Below are 24,342 nucleotides of genomic sequence, written 5' to 3'. Positions count from 1 at the left end.
GATAAGTTCCCTGAGGGGTCTAGTTTCCAAAATGGTGACACTTGTGGGGGGTTTCCACTGTTTAGGCACATCAGGGGCTCCCCAAATGCAACATGGCGTCCGCTAATTATTCAAGCAAATTTTACATTCAAAAAGTCAAATGGCGCTACTTTCCTTCCGAACCCTGCCGTGTGCCCAAACAGTGGTTTTTCCCCACATATGGGGTATCTGCGTGCCCAGGGGAAATTGCACAACAAATTTTGGGGTCCACTTTTTCCTGTTACCTCTGTGAAAATAAAAAAAATTGGGTCTAAAGTAACCAAAAAAAAAGTTAAATGTTAACTTTTTTCTTCCACATTCCAAAAATTCCCGTGAAGCACCTGAAGGGTTAATAAAGTTCTTGAATGTGTTTTTGAGCACCTTGAGGGGTGCAGTTTTTAGAATGGTGTCACTTTTTGGTATTTTCTGTCATAAAGACCCCTCAAAGTGACTTTAAATATGATGTGGTCTCTAAAAAAATGGTTTTGTAAATTTTGTTGGAAAAATGAGAAATCGCTGGTCAACTTTTAACCCTTATAGCTCCCTAATAAAAAAAAAAATTTGGTTCCAAAATTGTGCTGATGTAAAGTAGACATGTGGGAAATGTTATTTATTAACTCTTTTGTGTGACATATCTCTCTGATTTAATGGCATAAAAATTCAAATTTTGAAAATTGCAAAATTTTCAAAATTTTCGCCACATTTACGTTTTTTTCACAAATAAACGCAAGTGATATCGAAGAAATTTTACCACAATCACGAAGTACAATATGTCACGAAAAAACAATCTCAGAATCGGGGATCCGCTAAAGCGTTCCAGAGTAATTACCTCATAAAGTGACAGTGGTCAGAATTGTAAAAATTGGCTTGGTCATTAATGTGCAAACCACCTTGGGTTGTAAAGGGGTTAAAGAGTAACCATTGATTTATTTTTTATTTCATAAATCAATAGTAAACATGAAAATAAGCAACTTTGTAATATATCTGTTCAGAGAAATCAGCTTCTTTCTCTCTCAGGATTGATCAGTTATTATCAAAATTCTCAATTCTGGGGTAACATCTGTATTCAGTGAAGACAAACTTTCTCATTACTGAGATATGAGATGGCAGTTACTACTTTGTAGACAGAAGGAGGGAGGAGCTATTGGCAGAGCTCCTCCCTCCAATCTAGATAGAATCTTATCAGTAGCAGCTCTTATCTCCTATCTCAGTAATAGGAAAGCCTGTCTTCACTGAATACAGATTTTACCTCAGAATTGAGAATTTTGATGACTAATCAATTTTGTCAGAGAAAGAAGCAGATTTCTCTGAAAAGATATATTACAAAGTTGCTTATTTTCATGTGTACTATTGATTTATGAAATAAAAATGACTGTTAACTCTTCATGACCTTAGACTTATCCATATGTCCAGGTTGGGAAGGACTTCCTGACCTTGGATGTATGGGTAAGTGCTGGCGATTTTGCGCGCAGAGCTGTATGTGCATGATCACCGCTGGGTGTTCAGCTTACATGATAGCTGACACCCAGCACTCACTTGCAAAATTTTCGCCAAATTTCCGATATTTTCCCAAACAAACGCAAGTCGTATCGAACAAATTTTGCCACTATCATGAAGTACAATATGTTACTAAAAAACAACCTGAGAATCAGGGGGATCTGTTGAAGCGTTCCAGAGTTATTACCTCAAAATGAACATGGTCTTTTGGGTGCGGGGTGGGGTGGGGGAGAGTGTGGGGATGAAGGGGTTAAATAATTGCTCTTTGTAGGTGTATTAGTCCCATTTAGGCTTTGTAGGCTTATTAGTCCCAGTTTTATCTGGTTTCTGGTGTGATTTTCATATTGCCCACACCTGTTACTTGCCACAGGTGAGTCTGAATGAGCATCACATACTTGAAACAAAGTTGTTTACCCACAATTTTGGACAAGGTGCCTACAATTATGTCCGGCCCATTTTTGGGGTTTAGTGTGAAATTTTGTCCCATTTGCCTTTTCCTCTGTTTTTCCAATACACACAAAGGAAATAAACATGTGTATAACCTAAACATGCGTAATTGTAATAATTTTCTGGGAGAAATACTTCATTTTCTGGGACAAATTCAAGGGTGCCAACACTTTCTGCAATGACTGTATGTATCAGCTCCTGCGCAATACTATACTGCCTGCAGATAGGACAAGCTCATACAATCTGACAGGTTCCCTTTAAAGACCAAAGTATGATAGCATCAATGTTACCTTTCTCTTCATGCAGAATACACAACGGAGCCTACAGGACAAGCAAAGTAAGATGGAAGCTGACAATCTTTCATTGGTTAGCAATCTCCTAAGTGGAATAGAGACTTCATCTTCAAACTTGTCTGACCTATTTCTGTTCTGTGTGGAAAAGGAACTTGCATTTTACCAAGAGGAAAACAATTAAGAACCTCACGCTGCCTTCTTCATAAGGGTCACTGCTCAATATGATAACATTACTGTTCCAACAATGATAATCATCTTTTTAATATACTTTAATAATGTTGCTAAAACAATCACCAATTATAAAATTCTCTGGAAATGAAATCATGACGTCTTTTTCGTAGTTACTTGTGCGTTAGAATTGATTTTGAGTTTAGACAGCGGCAGCTTCTCTGGTGACTGCAGGGTTTGTCTAGTTGGTGCAGATGTTGCCTGCCTCTCATTCTGAGGTCTCGAAGAAACAGTGGTTGAGCTTTTTCTAGCTGAGGTCTTCTCTGGTGTCTGATAAGGTTGTTTGGTGGGCACAGTAAGCATTTTCCTGGAGGAAGGGGCAGATATCGTCTGTCTGTCTTTCTGAGAAGTGGTGACTGTGCCTTGAGACTTTCCTGTAGAAGCAGCATCTGATATTGATTGAGGGGCTGGAGATGGCAGTTTTTTAGAAGTCATCTTGTTCAGTCCTTGACTTGAATTTACTTGCTTAGGCTGGCAGGATGAGGGAGAGATTTGATTTTTGAGGACTGGTTTTGAAGCTGACATGTTGGTACCATTGATCTGTTTGTCTTTGAGTTGCTTCTTGATCAAAGCAGAATTTGGATGCATTTTCTCAGAAGTTATAGAATTTTGTGCCTTGGGTGTTGTGCCTACAGATGTTTGCTGTAGAGACATGGATGTGCATTCTTGAGGAATTGCGTTGCCAGTGTCATTTTTGAGTGAATTGATTGGCTGTTCATTTGGGGTATTATTGAGTTCTGATAGGCGCTCCTCGTGTTCTCTCAATGCCCTGTGCCTTCTCTGATAGGATCTTTGTATCATCTCCTGACTCACAGATGAGAGACCTCCTAAGAAGAAGAATGTATAAAAAATTATTAATCAATATCGGTAAGTGAAAATGGGTCAGTATAAAGTGTTAGATGAATGTGTATAAATGTAAGGCTACGAGAAAAGGAGGTTCCAGCGCTCGTCTTCAAAGATAAAAAATCTTTACTGCATTAAAATCCAATGTGTTGGATGTGCTGCTGAGGAGGATTTTTAAGCAATATTAAAAATCATTTTGCTCGTTGTTGGGTGAGTGCCAGCCTGGATAGACAGGCCAATAATTGAGAAACAAGGATACCTAAGAGCGCTCATTCCTGATTATTGGCACAGTGTTAATGGGCTGTAAATATCTGGATATGGCCCTGACACAGCTTACCATACCTGAAACATCAAAGGGCAGATTTGTCTCATCACTGTCCTCACTATCACTTCCATCCTCCTCTTCCTCATTGTCACTGTTGTGATGTGCAGTGTCTTTCACAGTCTCGCCATCCAGTTGTTGAAGGACAGGTAATGCCTCTAGCACTTGCTGTCTAAATACAAAAAACTAAAGCAGGTCAGAATGTCATAGCGTTTCATGATGACCACAACATGGGCAGTGCTGTGACAACCACATATCAATTTTATAAGAAAAAATAGATATTTGTCATAATGGACTTTATCAATGGTTGACCAACTAAATAAAAGAACAGTTTACGAAGGTATACATTTTGTGAAGGGTTTTCTTTTGAGTAGTGTGAAATTAGAAAAGCAGTCTGCAATACCAGAAACAACCCACAGACAAGAGTGGCGCTATTACTTAAAACATCTTCAAGGATGTCTTGTGCTACACAGCCTAGTTATGGATTTAGAGGTCACCTGTAGTCTTTTGCCTTGGTGCAAGGATTTCCAGTGAGGTCCAAGATGACAAGACTTTGAGGTAATTCACCTTTACAGAGAAAAAAGGCAGCGACTTGTAAGAAATGCCACACGTCATTGCTATTGGCCATCTGCTGTATACCTTTTTTATACATGAGGGTGCAAGTTGTGACTGACTTACCTGCATCAAGCTTCCTAATCAAATTATGGGATATGTCCAAGAACTGTAGATTTGTCAAACTTCGGATATTTTGGATTTCCTCCACTTTGTTCCAAGAAAGACTAAGGAAGCTTGAAAATAAGTGTGGTGTTTCAGAACCATGCTTAAAATAAGTAATATCACTGATATATCAAGCAATTATTACATGATCTAGAGAAGGTATTAGATCATTGGGTCTCTTCAATAGGAGTCAGTATTCCCTGAGCTTCCTTACAGCATGTCAGGTGTTTCCAGATCACATCGAGACACTACAAATTCAGTGCTATGTGTCGCTTTGTTTACTACAGTCTGCAGTCTGTTTTTGCAGTCTACTGCAAGAGTTGTGGAAAAAATGCTGCAAAGTAAGAATTCTTTAAAAAATAGAAGTGTTAATAGTTTATAATAGTTTATTTTTAGCTATTAACAAAATGCAAAGTGAATAAACAAAAGAGCAATCTAAATGGAATCAATCAATAATTGGTGTAACCATACTTTGCCTTCAAAACCACATTAATTCCTCTAGGTACACTTGCACACAGTGTTTGAAAGACTATGGCAGGGAGATTGATCCAAACATCTTGGAGAACTATAATACAAAATGAACACCCGCACCTACACGGTCAAACGCGCTACAAGGAGCCAAATAAATGGAAACTGCTCAGTATAACCATAAAAATGCGGGTAACTAATGATAAAATAATAAAGAACAGTGAAATGGAGGTAAAAAGAAAATAGTTGTCGCACAGTGGTTTATATTCATCTTGGAGAACTAACCATAGATTTTCTGTGGCAGTAAGCTTATGCAAAACCCTCTGTCTATTCATTTAATCCTAGACCATATCAGAACATCTTGCTCTACTTTATGCTGAAGATAGTTCTTATTGACATTGTATGTTTGGATCTATTGTGCTGTGGCAGAATAAATTTGAAGCCAAATCGGATGCCTCCCTTATGCTATTGTATGATAAATAAGTATCAGCCTGTATTTCTCAGCAATTAATTTTTGATTAAATGCAGCCCTAAACTTGAAAGAAACCTCCACTATGCTTCACTGTTGCTTGTAGATATTTTATTCTATCGCTCTCCAGTCCTTCGGTGAACAAACTGCCTTCTGCTACAGCCAAATATTTCACATTTTGACTCCTCAGTGCAGAGAACCTACTGCCATTTTTCTGTATCTTAGTTCCTATGTTTTCTTGCATGGTTCAGTCATTTGGCCTTGTTTCCATGTCGAAGGTATGAGATTTGGCCACAATTCTTTCTTGAAGGCCAATTCTGGCCAGACTTCTCCAAACAATAGATAATTGTAGCTGGGGTCCCACTGGCTGCTGTCAGTTCTAAGCTAATAGCACTGTAGGACATCTTCCGTTTTCCAAGAGAAACACGTGTCCTTCATCTGCAGCACTGTTTCTTTGGCCAACTACTGCATCTACAGTTCTCAACATTGCCCATTTCTTGGTGCTTCTTCAAAACAGATAAGCAGCACATCCTGACACCCCAGCCTGCTTTGAAATCTTAGCCTGGGAAAGATCTTGCTGATGCAGTATGTGTCTTGTTGCTGTGCTCAGTCGTCCCATGGTGTATGATCTGTGACATGAAGCTGCCACAACTACAGCATTGTAGTAGAGTTTGGGTGTTCCTCACTCAGCTTTAAGTTTTGTTTCAGTTATTGACTGTTTCCAACTACATAATAAAATGATGATTATTATTACCTGTTTGGTATACTTAGTTATGCATACACCTGACTATTACCCTACAAAATCCCTAACTTTGAGTAAATGCACCTAGAAGAATTAATGCAGTTTTGACGGCAAAGGGTGATCACACCAGATATTGAAATTTCTCTTTTATTCATTCACTGTGCATTTTATTGATTGCTAAAAATAAACACTTATTTTTAAGGCATTTTTAATTTGCAGCATTTTTTTTCCACACCTGCCTAGAACTTTTGCACAGTACGGTACAATATACAGTACAGACCAAAAGTTTGGACACACCTTCTCATTTAAAGATTTTTCTGTATTTTCATGACTTTGAAAATTGTACATTCACACTGAAGGCATCAAAACTATGAATTAACACATGTGGAATTATATACTTAACAAAAAAGTGTGAAACAACTGAAAATATGTCTTATATTCTAGGTTCTTCAAAGTAGCCACCTTTTGCTTTGATGACTGCTTTGCACACTCTTGGCATTCTCTTGATGAGCTTCCAGAGGTAGTCACCGGAAATGGTCTTCCAACAATCTTGAAGGGTTCCCAGAGATGCTTAGCACTTGTTGGCCCTTTTGCCTTCACTCTGCGGTCCAGCTCACCCCAAACCATCTCGATTGGGTTCAGGTCTAGTGACTGTGGAGGCCAGGTCATCTGGCGTAGCACCCCATCACTCTCCTTCTTGGTCAAATAGCCCTTACACAGCCAGGAGGTGTGTTTGGGGTCATTGTCCTGTTGAAAAATAAATGCTGGTCCAACTAAACGCAAACCGGATGGAATAGCATGCCGCTGCAAGATGCTGTGGTAGCCATGCTAGTTCAGTATGCCTTCAATTTTGAATAAATCCCCAACAGTGTCACCAGCAAAGCACCCCCACACCATCACACCTCCTCCCCCATGCTTCACGGTGGGAACCAGGCATGTAGAGTCCATACGTTCACCTTTTCTGCGTCGCACAAAGACACGGTGGTTGGAACCAAAGATCTCAAATTTGGACTCATCAGACCAAAGCACAGATTTCCACTGGTCTAATGTCCATTCCTTGTGTTCTTTAGCCCAAGCAAGTCTCTTCTGCTTGTTGCCTGTCCTTAGCAGTGGTTTCCTAGCAGCTATTTTACCATGAAGGCCTGCTGCACAAAGCCTCCTCTTAACAGTTGTTGTAGAGATGTGTCTGCTGCTAGAACTCTGTGTGGCATTGACCAGGTCTCTAATCTGAGCTGCTGTTAACCTGCGATTTCTGAGGCTGGTGACTTGGATAAAGCAGAGGTGACTCTTGGCCTTCCTTTCCTGGGGCGGTCCTCATGTGAGCCAGTTTCTTTGTAGCGCTTGATGGTTTTTGCAACTGCACTTGGGGACACATTCAAAGTTTGCCCAATTTTTCGGACTGACTGACCTTTATTTCTTAAAGTAATGCTGGCCACTCATTTTTCTTTACTTAGATGCTTTTTTCTTGCCATAATACAAATTCTAACAGTCTATTCAGTAGGACTCAGCTGTGTATCCACCTGACTTCTGCACAACACAACTGATGGTCCCAACACCATTTATGAGGCAAGAAATCCTACTTATTAAACCTGACAGGGCACACCTGTGAAGTGAAAACCATTTCCGGTGACTACCTCTTGAAGCTCATCAAGAAAATGCCAAGAGTGTTCAAAGCAGTCATCAAAGCAAAAGGTGGCTACTTTGAAGAACCTAGAATATAAGACATATTTTCAGTTGTTTCACACTTTTTTGTTAAGTATATAATTCCACATGTGTTAATTCATAGTTTTGATGCCTTCAGTGTGAATGTACAATTTTCATAGCCATGAAAATACAGAAAAATCTTTAAATGAGGTGTGTCCAAACTTTTGGTCTGTACTGTATATGTTGTATATAGGCCACTCGTCCTAATACTAGACTCCTATTTCCTGTTCTGTACAAACTACCTTTCTAGTAGTCTCACTTTCTTATTATCACAAGCAGGATTATAATGAAGGGTAACACATCTATATAAAGTTGATGGCACAGTATTCCCCTTTCCAAATAGCTGATTAAAGCTCATAATGGATTACCCCCCAACCCTCCTACAATGACCTTTTGCCCTGATGACAGCATGCTCATTTAAGTGGTTTTCCCACAAGCAAAGTTCATTTTAATCAATAGATGTTGGAATAAAAATAATTTCCACAATTGGATGTGTTAAGAAGAAAAATTCTTGTCCCGAGATAATCTTATAAATGTGCACCTGTTGTGTACTGTGTAATGGCGGTGTATGACAGTGCAGGAACATGGTCTGATCATACCACATCTCCTGGGCAGGGGAGGGAGCAAAAGAGAGTATACAGACAGGACAACACGGGATCATAGCTGATTCTTTCTGTAATGTAAATCATTTCACTGCCTGTTGTTAAGCAATGTTTTACCTCAAAGAAAGAATCAGCTGCAATATCCTGCTGTCCTGTCTGTAAATTCTTTTACGTCCTCCCCTACCCAGGACATGTGGTATGATCAGACCATGTTCTTGAACAGTCAGACACAGCCATTACACAGTACACAGCAGGGGTACATTTATAAGATTATCTCAGCACAGGAACATTTAATTTAAACACATCCAGTTATGAAACTTATTCAAAAGATCTATTGATTAAAATGTTGATGAAGATTAACTTTGTAGGAAAACCCCTTTAAATACGTCAATACAATTCAATAGGGTCTGAGTCAGTCTATTCCTTGCAATGTAATCTTCCCAACGGGAAGTAGAAGTCTGATATTCAACCTAGTGACCAATGAAGTGCGTTCAGACATGGAAATATTCAGGTGCCATCAGCTTTGTGGTGAACAACACTTAGACACTGAAATCCAAATTTCAGGTTTGCTGACATAGATGAAAGTCTTATCAGGATCATAATAACCAGTAGATGGACACTCACCACAGATTGTTGAGAACATCTACATTTTCAATCTTCTTTATTAGATTCTTAAAAAATGAAAACTTATGATTACATGACATGTCATAATGGAAAAACGCATCATTGCTTACTAACTAAAATTGATATTATTTATTATTATAGTGCCATTCATTCCATGGCGCTTTACATGTGAGAAGGTTATACATAACAAAAACACTTAAAATAATCTTAAACAGTACAAGTCAGCGACTGGTACAGGAGAGAGGACCCTGCCCGCGAGGGCTCACAATCTACAAGGGATGGGTGAGGATACAGTAGGTGAGGGTAGAGCTGGTCGTGCAGCGGTGTGGTATCCGATTCTATAGCAAAAAGTAATATTCAGTATAGCAAAAGATGAACATAAGGCGTAAAGGTGTCTGTACATCGTAGATGGCTGTTGGCTAAAAGCTAATTGGTCAGTGTTCATGTGCTTCCAATGAAGAGAAGGGAGTAAAGGCGGCCATATAAATCACTCTAGAGTTGAGCAAACCAAACCAAAATGATCATTCATTGGGTCAAATGTAACTGAATGTTTTAGCTGACCAATGACAGACCATTACTGTCTAGAAAGAAGTCAACAGATAATAATATAATGTTTATCTAGTCATGGCATAAAAGATTTTTGTGTCAGAGCATTCCCAGAATGTTCCCTGACCATTACCAGGATTGTTCATTCTTGGCTAGGTGTCACGAAACATGTATGGCCTGTTCAACCTAGTGTTACAGCCAAAATGGACTAAAATGTGTGTGTATGGCTGTGAAAGCATAACGATAAATCACTTATTCAATGGTTTTTGCTCCATCTATGTCTAATTCTATTTATTTGCTTGGCCACATTAAAGTGAACCTGTCAGCAGGTTTTTGTACCACAAACTAATAGATCTTGGAATAATAATAAGTTCCACAATTGGATGTGTTTAAATAAAATGTTCCTGTGCTGAGATAATCTTATAAATGAGCCCCTGCTGTGTACTGTGTAATGGCTGTGTCTGACCGTGCAGGAACACGGTCTGATCATACCACATCTCCTGGGCAGGGGAGGACGCAAAAGAGTATACAGACAGGACAGCAGGGGATCACAGAGGATTATTTCTGTGAGGTAAAACATTGTTTAAAAACAGGCAGGGAAATGTTTTACCTCACAAAAAGAATCAGAATAAGACGTAGTTATACACCGCTGGTGAGTTATCTCCCAGGAGATAAAAGGATCAGGCATTAGAATTCAACTGCCCAATCCTTATGTTCCCCCAAATTCAGGAGGCCGCCATACACATTAGATGATTAACCAGTCTCACTAACGTTGGCAGAGTGGCTGACTTTAGTCCAATGTGTATGGAACCTTAAGAAACATTTAAAATAGTCAAATCTATTATAATGCAGTGTATGTGTGTATGTGGAGGTGTAATGGAGTATCAGAAGAGTACTGGCTCCAATAATTGCCAAGGAAAGATACTAATATACTGTTGGCATTTTTCCCAGCATTACTTTAGTATGACAGTAAATCAATTTCATAGAAAGGTTCTCTATGTAGCAATAAGCCAAACAATAAAGGCGGAAGCTATTAACATAGTATCCTTTGGGCAAAAATCACAATGAAAGCACGGCATAGCTTGTAGCAGTGGATGGTATCCTCCTATGAGACAGGTTATGACTTGGATGCTGGCATCATTCCTAAATACGCAATATGTTATATGAACCAAGTGGGTGTTAGAATAAAAGAAGAAAAAAAATAAATTGTATCAGTAATCTTGTCATATGGCTGGCTACACCCGTGTGTAGATATCAGGTATGAGGTTACCTCTTGTAGGTACAGGCTGTGCACCTCCTTCACCACCTCCAGATTCTTCAGTGTTGTGATCCCTTCTCTGTCCAGTCTCACTGTGTGTAGATGGAGCAATGCCTGAGATCTGCAAGGGAACCGAACACGAGCAACTGAACAGCAATCTACAAATATTAACTACAAAGTCCCACAAATGGAATCCTATATATTAATTCTGGTCATAAACTCTATCATAACATAACACACCTTTTTTCCGCAGGAAATTAATCCCAGAAAAAGTAGGAGTATATTTTTAACCATTAAATAAACTTTATTAAATCAATGAATTAAAAACATGAAAATCAGTGCTTCACAAAGTGAGCAAGCAGGTATCACCATTTGATATATACAGGTAATATTGCAGGTAAGTACCTGATCAATAACTATATATTTTGCATAACAGCACATTAATCAAATCTCTACCCTGTACCATATACAAGTAATACCACAGGTAAGTACTAGGATCAATAACTATATACTTTTTGGATAACAGCACATTAATTATTTGCCAAATTATAACAACCCTTCTTGCCTTCTTCAGGTGAGCACCCTGAAGAAGGCAAGACAAAACGCGCGTCAGGGCGGCGAGTGGGCACCAGCACACAGCACACAGCACTTTATCCAGGTAAATCAATCCAGTATCTACCTATACATCTGGCATTTCGTGACATGGGCTCATGACTGACATGAAGGTCATTTATTAAACATGCCAGTCTGATTGCACTTATTTCTGCATATAGCACATGGGAATTATGTTATATTTTCATACTTATGCATGTTGAATTCTATGTACATTATGCATGGGTTGTTATAATTTGGCAAATAATTAATGTGCTGTTATGCCAAAAGTATATAGCTATTGATCCTAGTACTTACCTATGGTATTACTTGTATATGTTACTGGGTAGGGATTTGATTAATGTGCTGTTATGCAAAATATATAGCTATTGATCAGGTATTTACCTGCAATATTACCCGTATATGTCAAATGGTGATACCTGCTCGCTCACTTTGTGAAGCACTGATTTTCATGTTTTTAATTCTTTGATTTAATAAATATGAATATACTCATACTTTTTCTGGGATTAATTTCCTGCGGAAAAAAGGTGTGTTAAGCAATCTACAAATGTATTATTCGGTGATTATCATGAACCAGCCAGAGCTGGATTACGATACCTGTTTGTCCACACCACCATCACTACAAGCACCAACTTTGTACAGACGCTAAGTGAAGTTTTGTACAAAGGTCACATACAAAAATGCATCAAATATGCAACAAAACCTGTACATTGTGAAAAGCTATGACATCACAAGTAGGTTTCAGCCACGTAAGCTGCTGTGACATCACAATTGGGTTTCAGTCAGGTGAAAAGCTATGACATCACAAGTGGGTCTCCTTTCATAGTTTCATCGTTTTTAAGATTGAACTTAATGGACTTGTGTCTACCTTCAGGCTGTGTTCACACGATGCGTATTTCATGCGTTTCCGCGGCGTTTTTGCAGTTGCGTAAACGCCGCGGAAACGCATGAAAAACGCATGGTAGAAGGGCAGCAATGTTCCCCAATGGAAATCCGCATGTGCTGTGCCCATGATGCGGATTTTTCCGCAGCGTTAACGCTGCGGTCAAAAATCCGCAGCATGTCAATTAATTTTGCGGAAACGCGGCGATTTCGCCGCCACTGACTTGCATTAGAACGCGCCAATTCCGCAAGACAGCATTTGTACTTGCGTAATTGGTGCGTTCTAATGTGCGGATGGTACCCGGGTGTGGAGGAGAGGAGAGTCTCATCCACACCCAGGTACCATTAAAAAAGCTGTAAAAAGAAGAATAAAATAAAAAATAAATGTATTCTTACCTTCTGTCGGCCCGCGCAGCGCTCCCGCTTGGTTTCCGGCACTTGCAGTGAGTTGTAGGACCTGCGGTGACGTCAGAGTCATGTGACGGGTCACGTGACGCTGACGTCGGCAGGTCTTTCAATTCAAAGTTGCCGGCAGCCGGGAGAACGGAGTGAGCAGGACAGCGCGGGCCATCGGAGGTAAGTATATACACTCTCTCGGTTCACACTGTATAAATCCATGCTGTTTGCATGGATTTCTATAGTGTGACCTAGTTGTCAAGCACTTTCCAGGTGATGCTAACATCGCCTGGAAAGCGCTTGTCAATCTGCATGCGGAAACGCATGTGAATCTGCATGTGGATCCGCATGTATTCTGCAGGAAAAACGCATGCACAATCTGCATGCGTTTTTTCTGCCAGGGAGATGCAGAAATGATGCAGAAATTTTCTGCTTCATTTCTGCATCGTGTGCACATACCCTCAACCTACAATCTAACATGTTGATCAAGAGGAAGGGAAATCCCCCATGGGGCAGATGCTGATTGTCCCATATTAGTTGAAAAATTCCTTCCCGACTCCAAATATGGCAATAAGATTAGTTCCCTGGATCAACGTCCCATCACAGAATCTAGTGCTCATAACCTATAATACTATATTTATCCAAAAAGGTATCCAGACCCATGTAGAAGTTTTGTAGTGAATAGACCATTACATCATGTGGCAGAGAGTGCCATAGTCTCACAGCTCTTACAATAAAGAATTGCTGTCTGTGATTATTACATTTTCTTTCCTCTAGCCATAGATGATGCCCCATTGTCACAGTCGCAGGCCTAGATGTAAAAAGATCATTAGGAAGATCTCTGTACTGTCCCCTCATATATTTATACATTGTAATAAGATCGCCCCTAAGCCTTCATTTTTTCCAAACTGAATAACCCCAAGATTGATTACCTATCTTGGTAATGCAGTCCACCCATTCCCTTATTAACCTTGGTCGCTCTTCTCTGCACCCTCTCTAGTTCAGCTATGTCTTTCTTATACACCGGAGACCAGAACTGTACACAGTATTCTAAGTGTGGCCGCACTAGTGACTTGTATAGAGGTAAAATTATGTTCTTGTCATCTACAGTGCCTTGAAAAAGTATTCATACCTGGTGAACTTTTCCACATTTTTTCATGTTACTCCCACAAACAAATACATTTTATTTGGATTTTCTGTGATATACCAACACAAAGTAGCAAGAATTTGTGAAGTGTAAAAGGAAATGATAAATGATTTACTAAATATTTTAAAAATATAAATCTGAAAACTGACGTGCATTTGTGTTCAACCCCGCCCAAGTCAATACTTTGTAGGTCCACCATTCGCTGCCATTACTGCTGCAAGTCTTTTGGGGTATGTCTTTACCACCTTTGCACATATAGAGGATGAACTTTTTGCCCATTCTTCTTTGCAAACTAGCTCTAGCTCAGTGAGATTCGATGGAGAGCGTCTGCGAAAAGCAATTTTCAAGTCTTGCCACAGATTCTCAATGGGTCTTGACTTTGATTGGGCCATTCACACATGAATATGCTTTGATCAAAACCATTCCATTGTAGCACTGGCAGTATTTTAAGGTTGATGCCCTGCTGAAAGGCCTCAGTCTTAAGTCTTTTGCTTTCTCTAACAGGTTTTCCTCCAGGATTGCCCTGTATTTAGCTCCATCTATCTTCCCATAAACTCTGACCAGCTTCCCTGTCCCTGCTGAAGAAAAACATCCACACAGCATGATGCTGTCACCACCATGTTTGATGGTGGGAATGGTGTTTTCAGGGTGATTTGCAGTGTTAGTCTTCTGCCACACATACAGTTTTGCACTTAGCACAAAAAGTTCTACTTTGATCGCATCTCACCAAAGACCTTCTTCCACATGCTAGCTGTGTCCCCTACATGGCTTTTAGCAAACTGCAAATGACACTTCTTATAGCTTGCTTTCAAAAATGGCTTTCTTCTTGACACTCTTCCATGAAGGCCAAATTTGTGGAGCATACGACTGAGGCTAGGGTCACAATAGCATATAAAAAAAAAAAATCGGTCCGATTTTCATCCAGAAAAGTGGGAAATTTTTTTTTACATATGCAATCTGTTTTTTTTACTCTGCAGCTATTAATCATTTACAGGACCAGTTAGAGTTTCATGTTACAGAATTGTAACGTATCTGTAAATATTAGATGCTTTACTGCGGCTCTGTATGCCATTCAATTTTTTTCTCGCACCCATCCGATATTAGAACGAAATCGCAGCATGCTGCAATTTTTATTACAGACAGATTCTATCAGTGAAAAAAACAATCATCAGCACTGCCCTATTGAATAACATTGACAGAGTGCTACCAGATAAAAAAATCGGACAGCACTCATCCGATTTATATGGTAGTGTAAGAGAGCCCTAATAGTTGTCCTGTGGACAGATTCTCCCACCTGAGCTGTGGATCTCTGCAGCTCCGCCAGAGTGACCAAGGGCTTCTTGGCTGCTTCTCTAATTAATGTTCTCCTTTGTTGGGATGTCAGTTTGGGTGGACGGCCATGTCTTGGTAGGCTTGCAGTTGTGCCATACTTCTTCCGATTTTGGATGAGAACAGTGCTCTGAGAAATGTTTAGAGCGTGGGCTATTTTTTTTTTTTATAACCTAACCCTGCTTTACTCTTCTCCACAACGTGACACTGTTTGATCCCTAATGTTCTCAGACAAACCTCTGAGGCCTTCACAGAACAGCTGTAGTTATACTGAGAATAAATTACATACAGGTGGACGAAATTTTTATGTGACTCCTGGAGGCAATTGGTCACTCAGGATTTTACTTAGGTGTATAAGACAATAGGGGGTTGAATACAAATGCACAGCACAATTTTTAGATTTATATTTTTTAAATAATTAGAAAACCATGTATCATTTCCTTTACACTTCACAAATACTTACTACTTTGTGTTGGTATATCACATAAAAGCTCAATAAAATACATTTAAGTTTATTTGTGTAACGTGAAAAAAATGTGGAAAAGTTCAACGGGTATGAATACTTTTTTAAGGCACTGTATGCGTCTTTTAATTCATCCCATTATTTTATTTGCCTTGGCAGCAGCTGCCTGGCACTGATCACTAAAGTTGAGTATGCTGTGTAATGCAGCGCCTTACTGCATTGCTAAAATGTCCAGGGGGTGTGTTCTGGCTGACCATGTACCTCCCCTCAGGTGACTGATCACATGACTGTGACATCATCACAGGTCCTGTATGCACAGATTGATATATAAACCCTGGTAGTTTTAGAAACAGGTGTGAAAGGCATGAGGCCTGATCCCTGTGTGTGGGACACCATTAGCCTGGAGAGGCTGGAAGAGAGAGGCCTGGTGAGGCAAGAGGCTAAATCCCTGTGTTTGGGACACAGTAGCACTGGAAGGCACGTGGCCTGGAGACCACGGCTGGGAAGCCTTAAAGCCACAGCTGTGGCAGAATAGAGCTGAGAGAAGCAGCTAAGACCCAGCAAAGGTAAAAATGGTGCTTTATATTGACATTGATGTTGTACCTTGCTGAAGTCTGTATCTAAAGCCAAGCGGGCATGTCTGCCATTGGAAAGGTCTCCTGGATGTTATGTGTATAACCATGCCGGTGAGCCACTGAGATGGACTATGTTATGTGCAGTTATGAAGTGTAATAAACTGCTGGATGTCGTGTTATCAGAAAACGTGGCTGGTGTGCTTTAATTAACCCCGTAAAGCGAGTGTCCCCCAGAGTGATGAATAGCGCTACCTTACATGTGGTTCGAGAATGCGGGCAACTGCAGCCCGGTTGCTAGGGGCAACTGCAGCCCGGTTGCTAGGGGCAACTGCAGCCCGGTTGCTAGGGGTAAAGGCACAGGACGACGAGTGTGGATACAAGCATCTTGCTGTGACTCGGCGGGGTCACGAAGATTAAAGCATCTTGCTGTGACTCGGCGGGGTCACGAAGATTAAAGCATCTTGCTGTAACTCGGCAGGGGTTACGAAAATTGTCGTCGCACTCAAACCTGGTTTGCTGTGGCTCAGTGGGGCCACAAAAATTTTCCAGGGAGAGCGGTGTGTGTGAATAGTGTACCGCGATGGCTGTGAATGGAGCAGCAAAAGAAAATGAAGCTTTTGAGCGATTAAAGTGCCGGTTAAAATCGCAGCAGGAATGTGAGAAACGTCTACAGGGCATGGTGGAGGAACCGCAGGAGCTGTGGGCATCGTATAGAATGGCGGCAGTGGACCATTCTGTGGACTGTCCGGGGGCAACAGTATTGTCCCAGAGTGCCCGGGGAGGTGGTAAGAGATGTTGTGAACTGAGTCCTAAGTCTATTGTTGATTTTTTTTGTAAAAATTCTTCTACAGGTGTGGGTGTCCAAAAGGGGGCGGATTTCCAAAAGAGCGTGGAGTATAGAAAACCAAAATTTGTTACTGGTTGTGGGTTGGTACCGCCTAAAAATGACAATGACCGTTGATAACGGGGTAGCTCCAGTAGAAGGGGTTGACGTCAAAATGGGAGGTGACTTATTGGTCCATGACACCATGGGGAGTGACACAGACCCCGTAGCTGACGGTGACACTTTGAAAGTAGAAGGAGAGTTCAGTCAGGAGGAGCTAAACGAGGAGAGATAGTCCCCCTCTCGTCGTCGACGGTGCAAGGGCCACAAAAAGGTTGCTCCTATAGTCTTTGCTGCAAGTGAAAATAAAGAAAATGTAGTACTGTGTGCCTTTGTTTCAAGTGTGGATCCTCCTTTAGAGGCAGAAGAGGAGGTGACGTTGCCAGTAGCAATCTCCGATACAGTACTGAGACAGAAGGATCAGGATCTGACAGCCATGAAAGAGGAGGCGGCCAGTCATGACCAAGAGCTGGAGCCTATCAGACAGCAGTGTCAGTGACGTGCAGCAACTATGGGAAAACCTGGAGTCTGAATGGCAGAAAATATACCAGGTTGTGAAGAACTTACAGCAAGAACTGGAGGAAAGCAACGAGGAAGTTAACCAATGGAAGGAAATGTTCCAGGGAATTAAGGAGGACTGCCGCAAAACCAAGGAGGAGGTTTTGCAGTTGAAACTTGAGAAGGAGGCGCTGCAGGATGAAGTTTCTGGGCGTGAACAAAACCTAGAACGACTGCGCGAACAGTTCAACCGGGAGCTGTGTGAATCCAAGAAGGAATGTAGTGAACGCAGTGGGGAACTGCAACAAATTAAGAGAGACTATGAGGATCTCCTCAGGGTTCAAGAAAAACTAGAGGATGATAAGGCGGATGCAGAACACATGCGCCAAGTGGTTGAGACCACTCTGCAGGACACCCGTGATGAAAATGATGATCTCCGCAGAAAGACCCTAGGTCTGGAAGCTCAGGTGAAGGAGCTGCAGACATTTTGTGATGATCTCCAGAGGGCAGAGACGTGCCTTAAGGAAAGAATCAGCAAGATGGAAGCTGAGTGGAAAAAGATGGAAGAGTCTATCGGAAAAGCCACAGACCAGGGCCAGGAGTTGGCCACTGGAGATGGGAGGTATGAAACAAATACCTACTCGAATAATGCGAGCTCGGATGATTCGGTGGATGTAAGAACCGAGATCAAGGAGCTCAAGGAGACGCTACAAGCCCATTTGAAGCAAGAGAAGCTTGAGAGACTGGCTGTTGAGAGCCGAGTGGGCGCATTAGAGACAGAGAGGTCTGAGAGAACTCTACTGTTAAAAGAGCAATTGAAGCAGGAAGAGCTTCAGAGATGGGCTGCTGAGAGGCGAGTAGCTGAGCTAGAGGAAGAAGTTGTTAAGCTCAAAGGTCGCCTGGCAAAGCACCACTCAGTGAACGAGGCCTCCTTGGACAAGGAAAAGGGCAAACAAGTGGCACTTACTCCTTTATACCATGAGAAGGTGGACCTCAGGAGAGCTGATAAAGTGTTAAAAGAAGATAAGTATGAAATAGAAGTGGTCAAGACAAGAATTCTTGAGGTCGTAGCAGTAAGTCGGCTCAGGAGAAGCATACAGGATGAAGAAGCTGAGAGTCAGTTGTCCCTGCAACCTGAGCTGGCTGACTGCTTGGAAACCTCAGGTGAGACAGAAACGTCTCGGTACAAGTGCCTCGTAGATGTACCCGAAGATTTGAGAGAAGAGTGCACCAGAGAGTCAGTGCATGAAGAGTTTAAGAAGGCCGTGGGAGCCTGTAAGGTGTACTCGACACCAGAAGCTAAATGGCTGGTGGTCCTGTCCACAACCGAAGTCACAGTGAAGAGGGTGGCTATCCTAAGTGACATGCACTGGCGATGTATTCGCACAAAGCGGTTTGTCCGGTTGAAGACGGAACAAGCCATTAGACAACTGGAGCTTATGAGAAAAGCTCAAAGTCTGCGTGAAGAGGTCATCCGGGTGCCTCATGTTCTGGTAAAAAAGCTCATTGGGAGGAATGGCCGAACCATGCAAATGATGGTAAAGAAGTCTGGGGTGATGAAAGTAAGCAGTCCACGTGATCGTCAGGACTGGATACCAGATGAAGATGCCATGGTGTCATTCTCCGCTGTAGGAACGGAAGAAAGTCTTGCATATATACGCATGCTGATGGAGTACCGAGTGACCTACCTGCGAGAGGTAGAACAGTTGAATCTCGCCAGACTGCGAGTGGAAAGACAGCATCGCCTGAGCAGCAGAAGATGGCAGCCGTCTAGAAATTGTGAGACCAGACAGAGAAGGGGCCCTTCAAATAATAGAACGGCTACAGTAGAAGGTAAAGACCTTCCAAGATATCCTGAGCGTAGTGGGCGTGGGTGTAGAGGTAGTGAGACCTCCAGTAACTCAGGTTTGAGAGGCCCATACAAGCGACCCAACAGAGTACGGGACAGTACGGAGTCGAACCGGACCTTAGATACAAGGGCAAGTGAGTCACACTGCTATATTGACCGCTGGGACCAGGGTCAATATAGGAGCGGGGGAGGTCTGACAAGATTACGACTGACCGCTGGGAGCGGGGGAGGTCTGACAGGGTTACGACCCAGAAATGTGACTTGATGAAGTCAGTGACAATGACAGATGGTAGGTCCCTAAGGAATGGGCTAATGTCGTTGACTAATGTTCCAGGGGCTGAGTAGCACAATTGTCAAGTACATGGTCTCTGTGTGAACTGTGGGTTGTAATGTGATGTGTATATTATGTGTTCAACCCCACAAGTTTGAACAGGGGGGGGGGGGGATATGTAATGCAGCGCCTTACTACATTGCTAAAATGTCAAGGGGGTGTGTTCTGGCTGACCATGTACCTCCCCTCAGGTGACTGATCACATGACTGTGACATCATCACAGGTCCTGTATGCACAGACTGATATATAAACCCTGGTAGTTTTAGAAACAGGTGTGAAAGGCATGAGGCCTGATCCCTGTGTGTGTGACACCATTAGCCTGGAGAGGCTGGAAGAGAGAGGCCTGGAGAGGCACGAGGCTAAATCCCTGTGTTTGGGACGCAGTAGCCCTGGAAGGCACGTGGCTTGGAGACCACGGCTGGGAAGCCTTAAAGCCACAGCTGTGGCAGAACAGAGCTGAGGGAAGTAGCTAAGACCCAGCAAAGGTAAAAATGGTTCTTTATATGGACACTGATGTTGTACCTTGCTGAAGTCTGTATCTAAAGCCAAGCAGGCATGTCTGCCATTGGAAAGGTCCCCTGGATGTTATGTGTATAACCATGTCGGCGAGCCACTGAGATGGACTATGTTATGTGCAGTTATGAAGTGTAATAAACTGCTGGATGTCGTGTTATCAGAAAAAGTGGCTGGTGTGCTTTAATTAACCCCGTGAAGCGAGTGTCCCCCAGCGTGATAAATAGCGCTACCTTATAGCTGTCAACCCAAGTCTTCTTCAATGACAGTTTTACCCAGTGAAAATCCAAAAATGCATCTTTAGTCCAGCCACATGGATAAAGCATAAAATCTTTTTTTATTGAATATCAAGTAAAAACATGTAACAGAGAATCATCATAAAATGAAATAAAGAGCCTATTCTTGTCAAGCAGTTAACCCACTCTTAATCATGGCATATGTTATCATAGGTATATTTTCACAGATATGCCATGATTAAGAGCGAATTAACCTCTTGAAACACGTATTTGAAAAAATACTAACTTCGAGGTCCTTGCTTCAAGCTGACAGCCTCATTCCCTGAAAACATTTTTAAGGACTTTCTACCTACATCCAGTGTCGGACTGAGGTGCCAAGGGCCCACCAGTATCAACTCCAGGGCCCTACTTTTCAGCTACATGCAAATATGACTTTATTCTCATTCACACATTTCTATAACAATGAACTGGTAGATATTAACATGAATAAGATGCTGCCTTTGTCTGTGCATAGTGATTCAGGTATGTTGTGCGAAAGTACTGCACATATAAGAGGGTGGTGGCCCACTCTTGCACAGGGGCCCACCGGAGGATTCTCCTGTGGGCCAGTCCGAGCCTGCCTACATCTAATGTTGTCATTGGTGTCGATGGATCTTCACCATCACTGCTGGGTCCTCACCAGCCTTTCCCAGTACTCTGTAAACCCGATCAGAGAAGTTCAAAACTTGGGCACCAAGAAGACAAGACACGGTTCTGCGATCCTTATCTTTATAACAGATTGCCCTATTTGTTCCCCTAATAATGGAGTCCTTCACTCCCAGCGCCTGTCCGGTCTGCCCTGTGCTATTTTCCACCTTAAAGGAGCAGACACTGTTCCAGCTTTCAGAGCACTTGTCTTGCTGCAGCAGTACTAACCCTGTACTGACATCCCCCTCATCTGCAAACTTGTTGAGGTGTGCCAGACCAGGACTAGCCTCCCCCGACACTCCTCCCTCTACCCCACCTTCTGTCATCCACCTAGCTGCCTCACTGTCCTGCTGCTCCATACTACGATCCTCCCCTACATCTATCCCTGCAAGCATTTGCTCAGTAAGCAGCAAACTGCTTTCCATACTGTCTATGGATCTCAATGTTGCCAGCTGTTTAGTACCTGGGCTTCAAAATATACAATGAGCACCCATCTTGCACAGCAGGAAGCACCCATCTCGCACAGCAGTATGCTCCCTCGAACGGCTGTTCAAAGATTTTATACATTTCCTTAGGTAAGCTGTTGTGAAATCACAAGTGGTTTTCCAACATTTGAAGTTCTGCGACATCACAAATTAGTATCCATCAGTTGAAGAGTAGTGGTATCACAGGAAAGTTTCTGTCAGGTGAATGGCTGTGACATCACAATTGAGTTCTGTCTGGTAAGCTGCTATGACATCACAATTGGTTTGCATCAGCTGAAGGCCTGCGATAGCAAAAGAGTGTTCCTGTCAAGTAAGTTTCCATGACATCACAAATTAATTTCCGTCAGGTGAACTGCTATGAGAGTGGGTTTCCATCTAGTAAGCTAATGTGACATCACAAGTGGTTTACTTTAGCAAGCTGCTGTGATATCACAAGTAGATTTCTGTTAAGTGAAGGGCTGTGATATCACAAGTAAGTTTCAATAAGTTGCTGTGATATCACAAATGGGTTTTCAGAAGTGAAGAACTGTTACATAACAAGTGGTTTTCCATTAGTTACGGGGTTGTGACATCACAAGTTGATTTGCTTCAGTTCAAAGGATATGAAAAATAAATGGAGTCCTGTCAGTGAGGGGGTGCTGAATCACAAATGAATTTCAGCCAGGTAATTTGCTGACACCACAAGTGAGCTTGTCAGGTAAAAGGCAGTGACATCATAAGTGGATTTCTGTCAAATTAAGAGCAGTGATATCCATTGCAAGTCTGTTTCAGTCAGGCAAGCTGTTGTGACATCACAAGTGGGTTGCCATCACATGAGGAGCTGTGACATCACAACATGGTTTATGTTAGGTAAGCTTCTGTGACATCACAAGTGGGTTTCTGTCTGGTGAAGAGCTGTGACATAACTGGGTTTTCGTAACTTGAAAGGCTATGACATCACAAGTGAGTTTCAGCAATGAAAGCTGTTTTGACATCACAAATAGACTACCATCAGGTGAAGGAAGTGGTTTTCCATCAGGAGAGACTGTGACATCACAAATGGATTTCAGCAAGCTAAGCTGCTGTTAATTTTTAGCTTTCCTGTCAATTGAGCTTCTATGACATCACAACTAATGTTATCCAGAACATGGGCTGTTAGGATGGATGTTTGGGTCTAGATGAGGAAGTATGCTGTTCAGGAGTCTGTTAAAACTGAGGGACGAGCTATACAGGAGTTGATGATGGTGGTCACATATGCAGAACAAATCAATTAAATGGGCTCTTCATTCAAAAATCTTCTTCCTACAAACTCAATTACCTGTAAAAAAGAAAAACACAAACTGACCTTTACTCACCCTCTCCAGGTTTCTGCCATTGCCCCGATTCTCTATTGTTTAGCTGCAGAGGTCAGTGACCAGTTGCAGTGACGTCACCACTGCAGCCAAACATCTGAAACCAGGGTAGTGACAGAAACACAGCGCAGCATTCGGGGAGGCTGAGCAAACCTCAGTTTGTTTGTTTTTCACCTAGATGAGGGCTGAAGATTGCTGAAAGCAGACAACCCCTTTAAGGCCACAGCCCCACTATCAGTATTCAGTCAGTATTTTTCTCAGGAGTGGGAGTCAAAACCAGGAGTGGGTGATAAATGCTGAATTGGTGACTTGTTTCTATTATACCTTTTCTCTGATTGTTTCTCACCTGATTTTGGCTCCCACTCCTGAGAAAAAATACTGACCGAATACTGTTAGTGGGAATGTGGCCTTAGGCAGTGTTCTGCTTCCAGAAAATGCACGTTTTAGTGGTGTAATGAAAAGATCTGCACTTTCCTGTGTGACCATCACGGGGACACGTGTACCACCTGAAGGAATGAACATTTCTATTGAATGACAGCAAGCTGACATGTTGGTGCTCAGGAGGATCTGACACCTGAGATATATTGGAGAATGGCCTAACGTTATATGATACCAAGATCACAATTATTTGTTGAAAATGGAATAGCAGAATCCAAGGAGGATGTGACCACTACAGATACCACTCACACGTCCCGCGTGTCTCCAGGCCGCAGGTTCCTCCTCACTATGGCACTCAGGATGGGACCTAGAATGAAGCACCACAGTATCATGCACTGTAAGACCCAGTGTCCCTGTACCGCCGCCACTAATCGCACTCACCTCCTGCCATGTTCTCTACAAAAAAAAATGTTTCCACGCGCGTCCTTACGTTGCTAGGATACCGCCGGCTCCCAGAAGGCAGTGCGTCACCCGTTCACTTCCGGAAGAATGGCGGCGACCCTGGTTAGAGGAGCCGCACGGGAGCTGGGTGAGAACTAGGACACGTGACCTGTGTGGGGTACAGGAGGGCAGGGCTTGGCTGGGCACGGATTATAGTGCAGGGTGCAGTCTGAGGAGACCCTGATTTGTCAGTAATGTCGCTGGGCTCTGCAGCAACGTGGTGCCTGTCATGGCTGACACTGGTGACATGTCAGGACTTCCTTCATCAGTTAGATGAGCAGGTGGGCAGAGAAGATATGGTGGCTGGATCATGCACTGCTGGCAGCGCTTATGTACTTTTTAGTGTAGCTGTCACAGACTTGTCATCCATGCAACCAATCAAAGCGCTGCTTTCATTTCTCTAGAGCACTGATGTGAAAGCTGATCTCTGATTGGTCGCCATGGACATAAATGACAGGTTTTCTTTT

The 24,342-nt window shown here is 42.3% G+C and overlaps 3 protein-coding genes across 11 annotated transcripts in view; 2 read left to right on the top strand and 1 right to left on the bottom strand.

Annotated features, from left to right (window-relative positions):
* The window catches only part of SCRN2 (secernin 2), an 83,279-nt gene extending 80,703 nt beyond the window's left edge, over nt 1–2,576 (top strand). For 6 of the 7 annotated variants that reach the window (XM_073683483.1, XM_073683484.1, XM_073683481.1 and 3 more), the window contains one exon: nt 2,269–2,397. Coding sequence is in view for 1 of the 7 variants with exons in the window: in XM_073683487.1 (XP_073539588.1) it covers nt 2,269–2,436 (168 nt within the window). In the remaining 6 variants the exon portion in view is untranslated. Of the gene's footprint in view, nt 1–2,268 lie in introns of all 7 variants that reach the window. The other variant, XM_073683487.1, reaches the window with a different exon arrangement.
* Nucleotides 2,311–23,900, bottom strand: LRRC46 (leucine rich repeat containing 46). The gene is made up of 8 exons (XM_073683488.1): nt 23,816–23,900; nt 23,684–23,741; nt 10,791–10,899; nt 8,975–9,021; nt 4,327–4,436; nt 4,146–4,215; nt 3,669–3,820; nt 2,311–3,310 (listed from the first exon to the last, which is right to left on the bottom strand). The coding sequence occupies exons 1-8, from the start codon at nt 23,823–23,825 to the stop codon at nt 2,577–2,579; spliced, it is 1,290 nt and encodes a 429-aa protein (XP_073539589.1). The 5' UTR covers nt 23,826–23,900; the 3' UTR covers nt 2,311–2,576.
* Nucleotides 23,863–24,342, top strand: part of MRPL10 (mitochondrial ribosomal protein L10) — a 76,507-nt gene continuing 76,027 nt past the window's right edge. For all 3 annotated transcript variants that reach the window (XM_073683490.1, XM_073683489.1, XM_073683491.1), the window contains exon 1: nt 23,863–23,963. In XM_073683490.1, the coding sequence (XP_073539591.1) occupies nt 23,924–23,963 (40 nt within the window). In that variant the 5' untranslated portion in view covers nt 23,863–23,923. The remainder of the gene's footprint in view (nt 23,964–24,342) is intronic.

Source organism: Phyllobates terribilis, unplaced genomic scaffold (genome assembly GCF_046119375.1).
Source record: "Phyllobates terribilis strain yellow unplaced genomic scaffold, ASM4611937v1 Scaffold_5__5_contigs__length_657084704, whole genome shotgun sequence".
NCBI lineage: Eukaryota > Metazoa > Chordata > Amphibia > Anura > Dendrobatidae > Phyllobates > Phyllobates terribilis.
The sequence above is the reverse complement of the archived record's forward strand: the minus strand, read 5'-3'. Positions and strand labels throughout refer to the sequence as shown.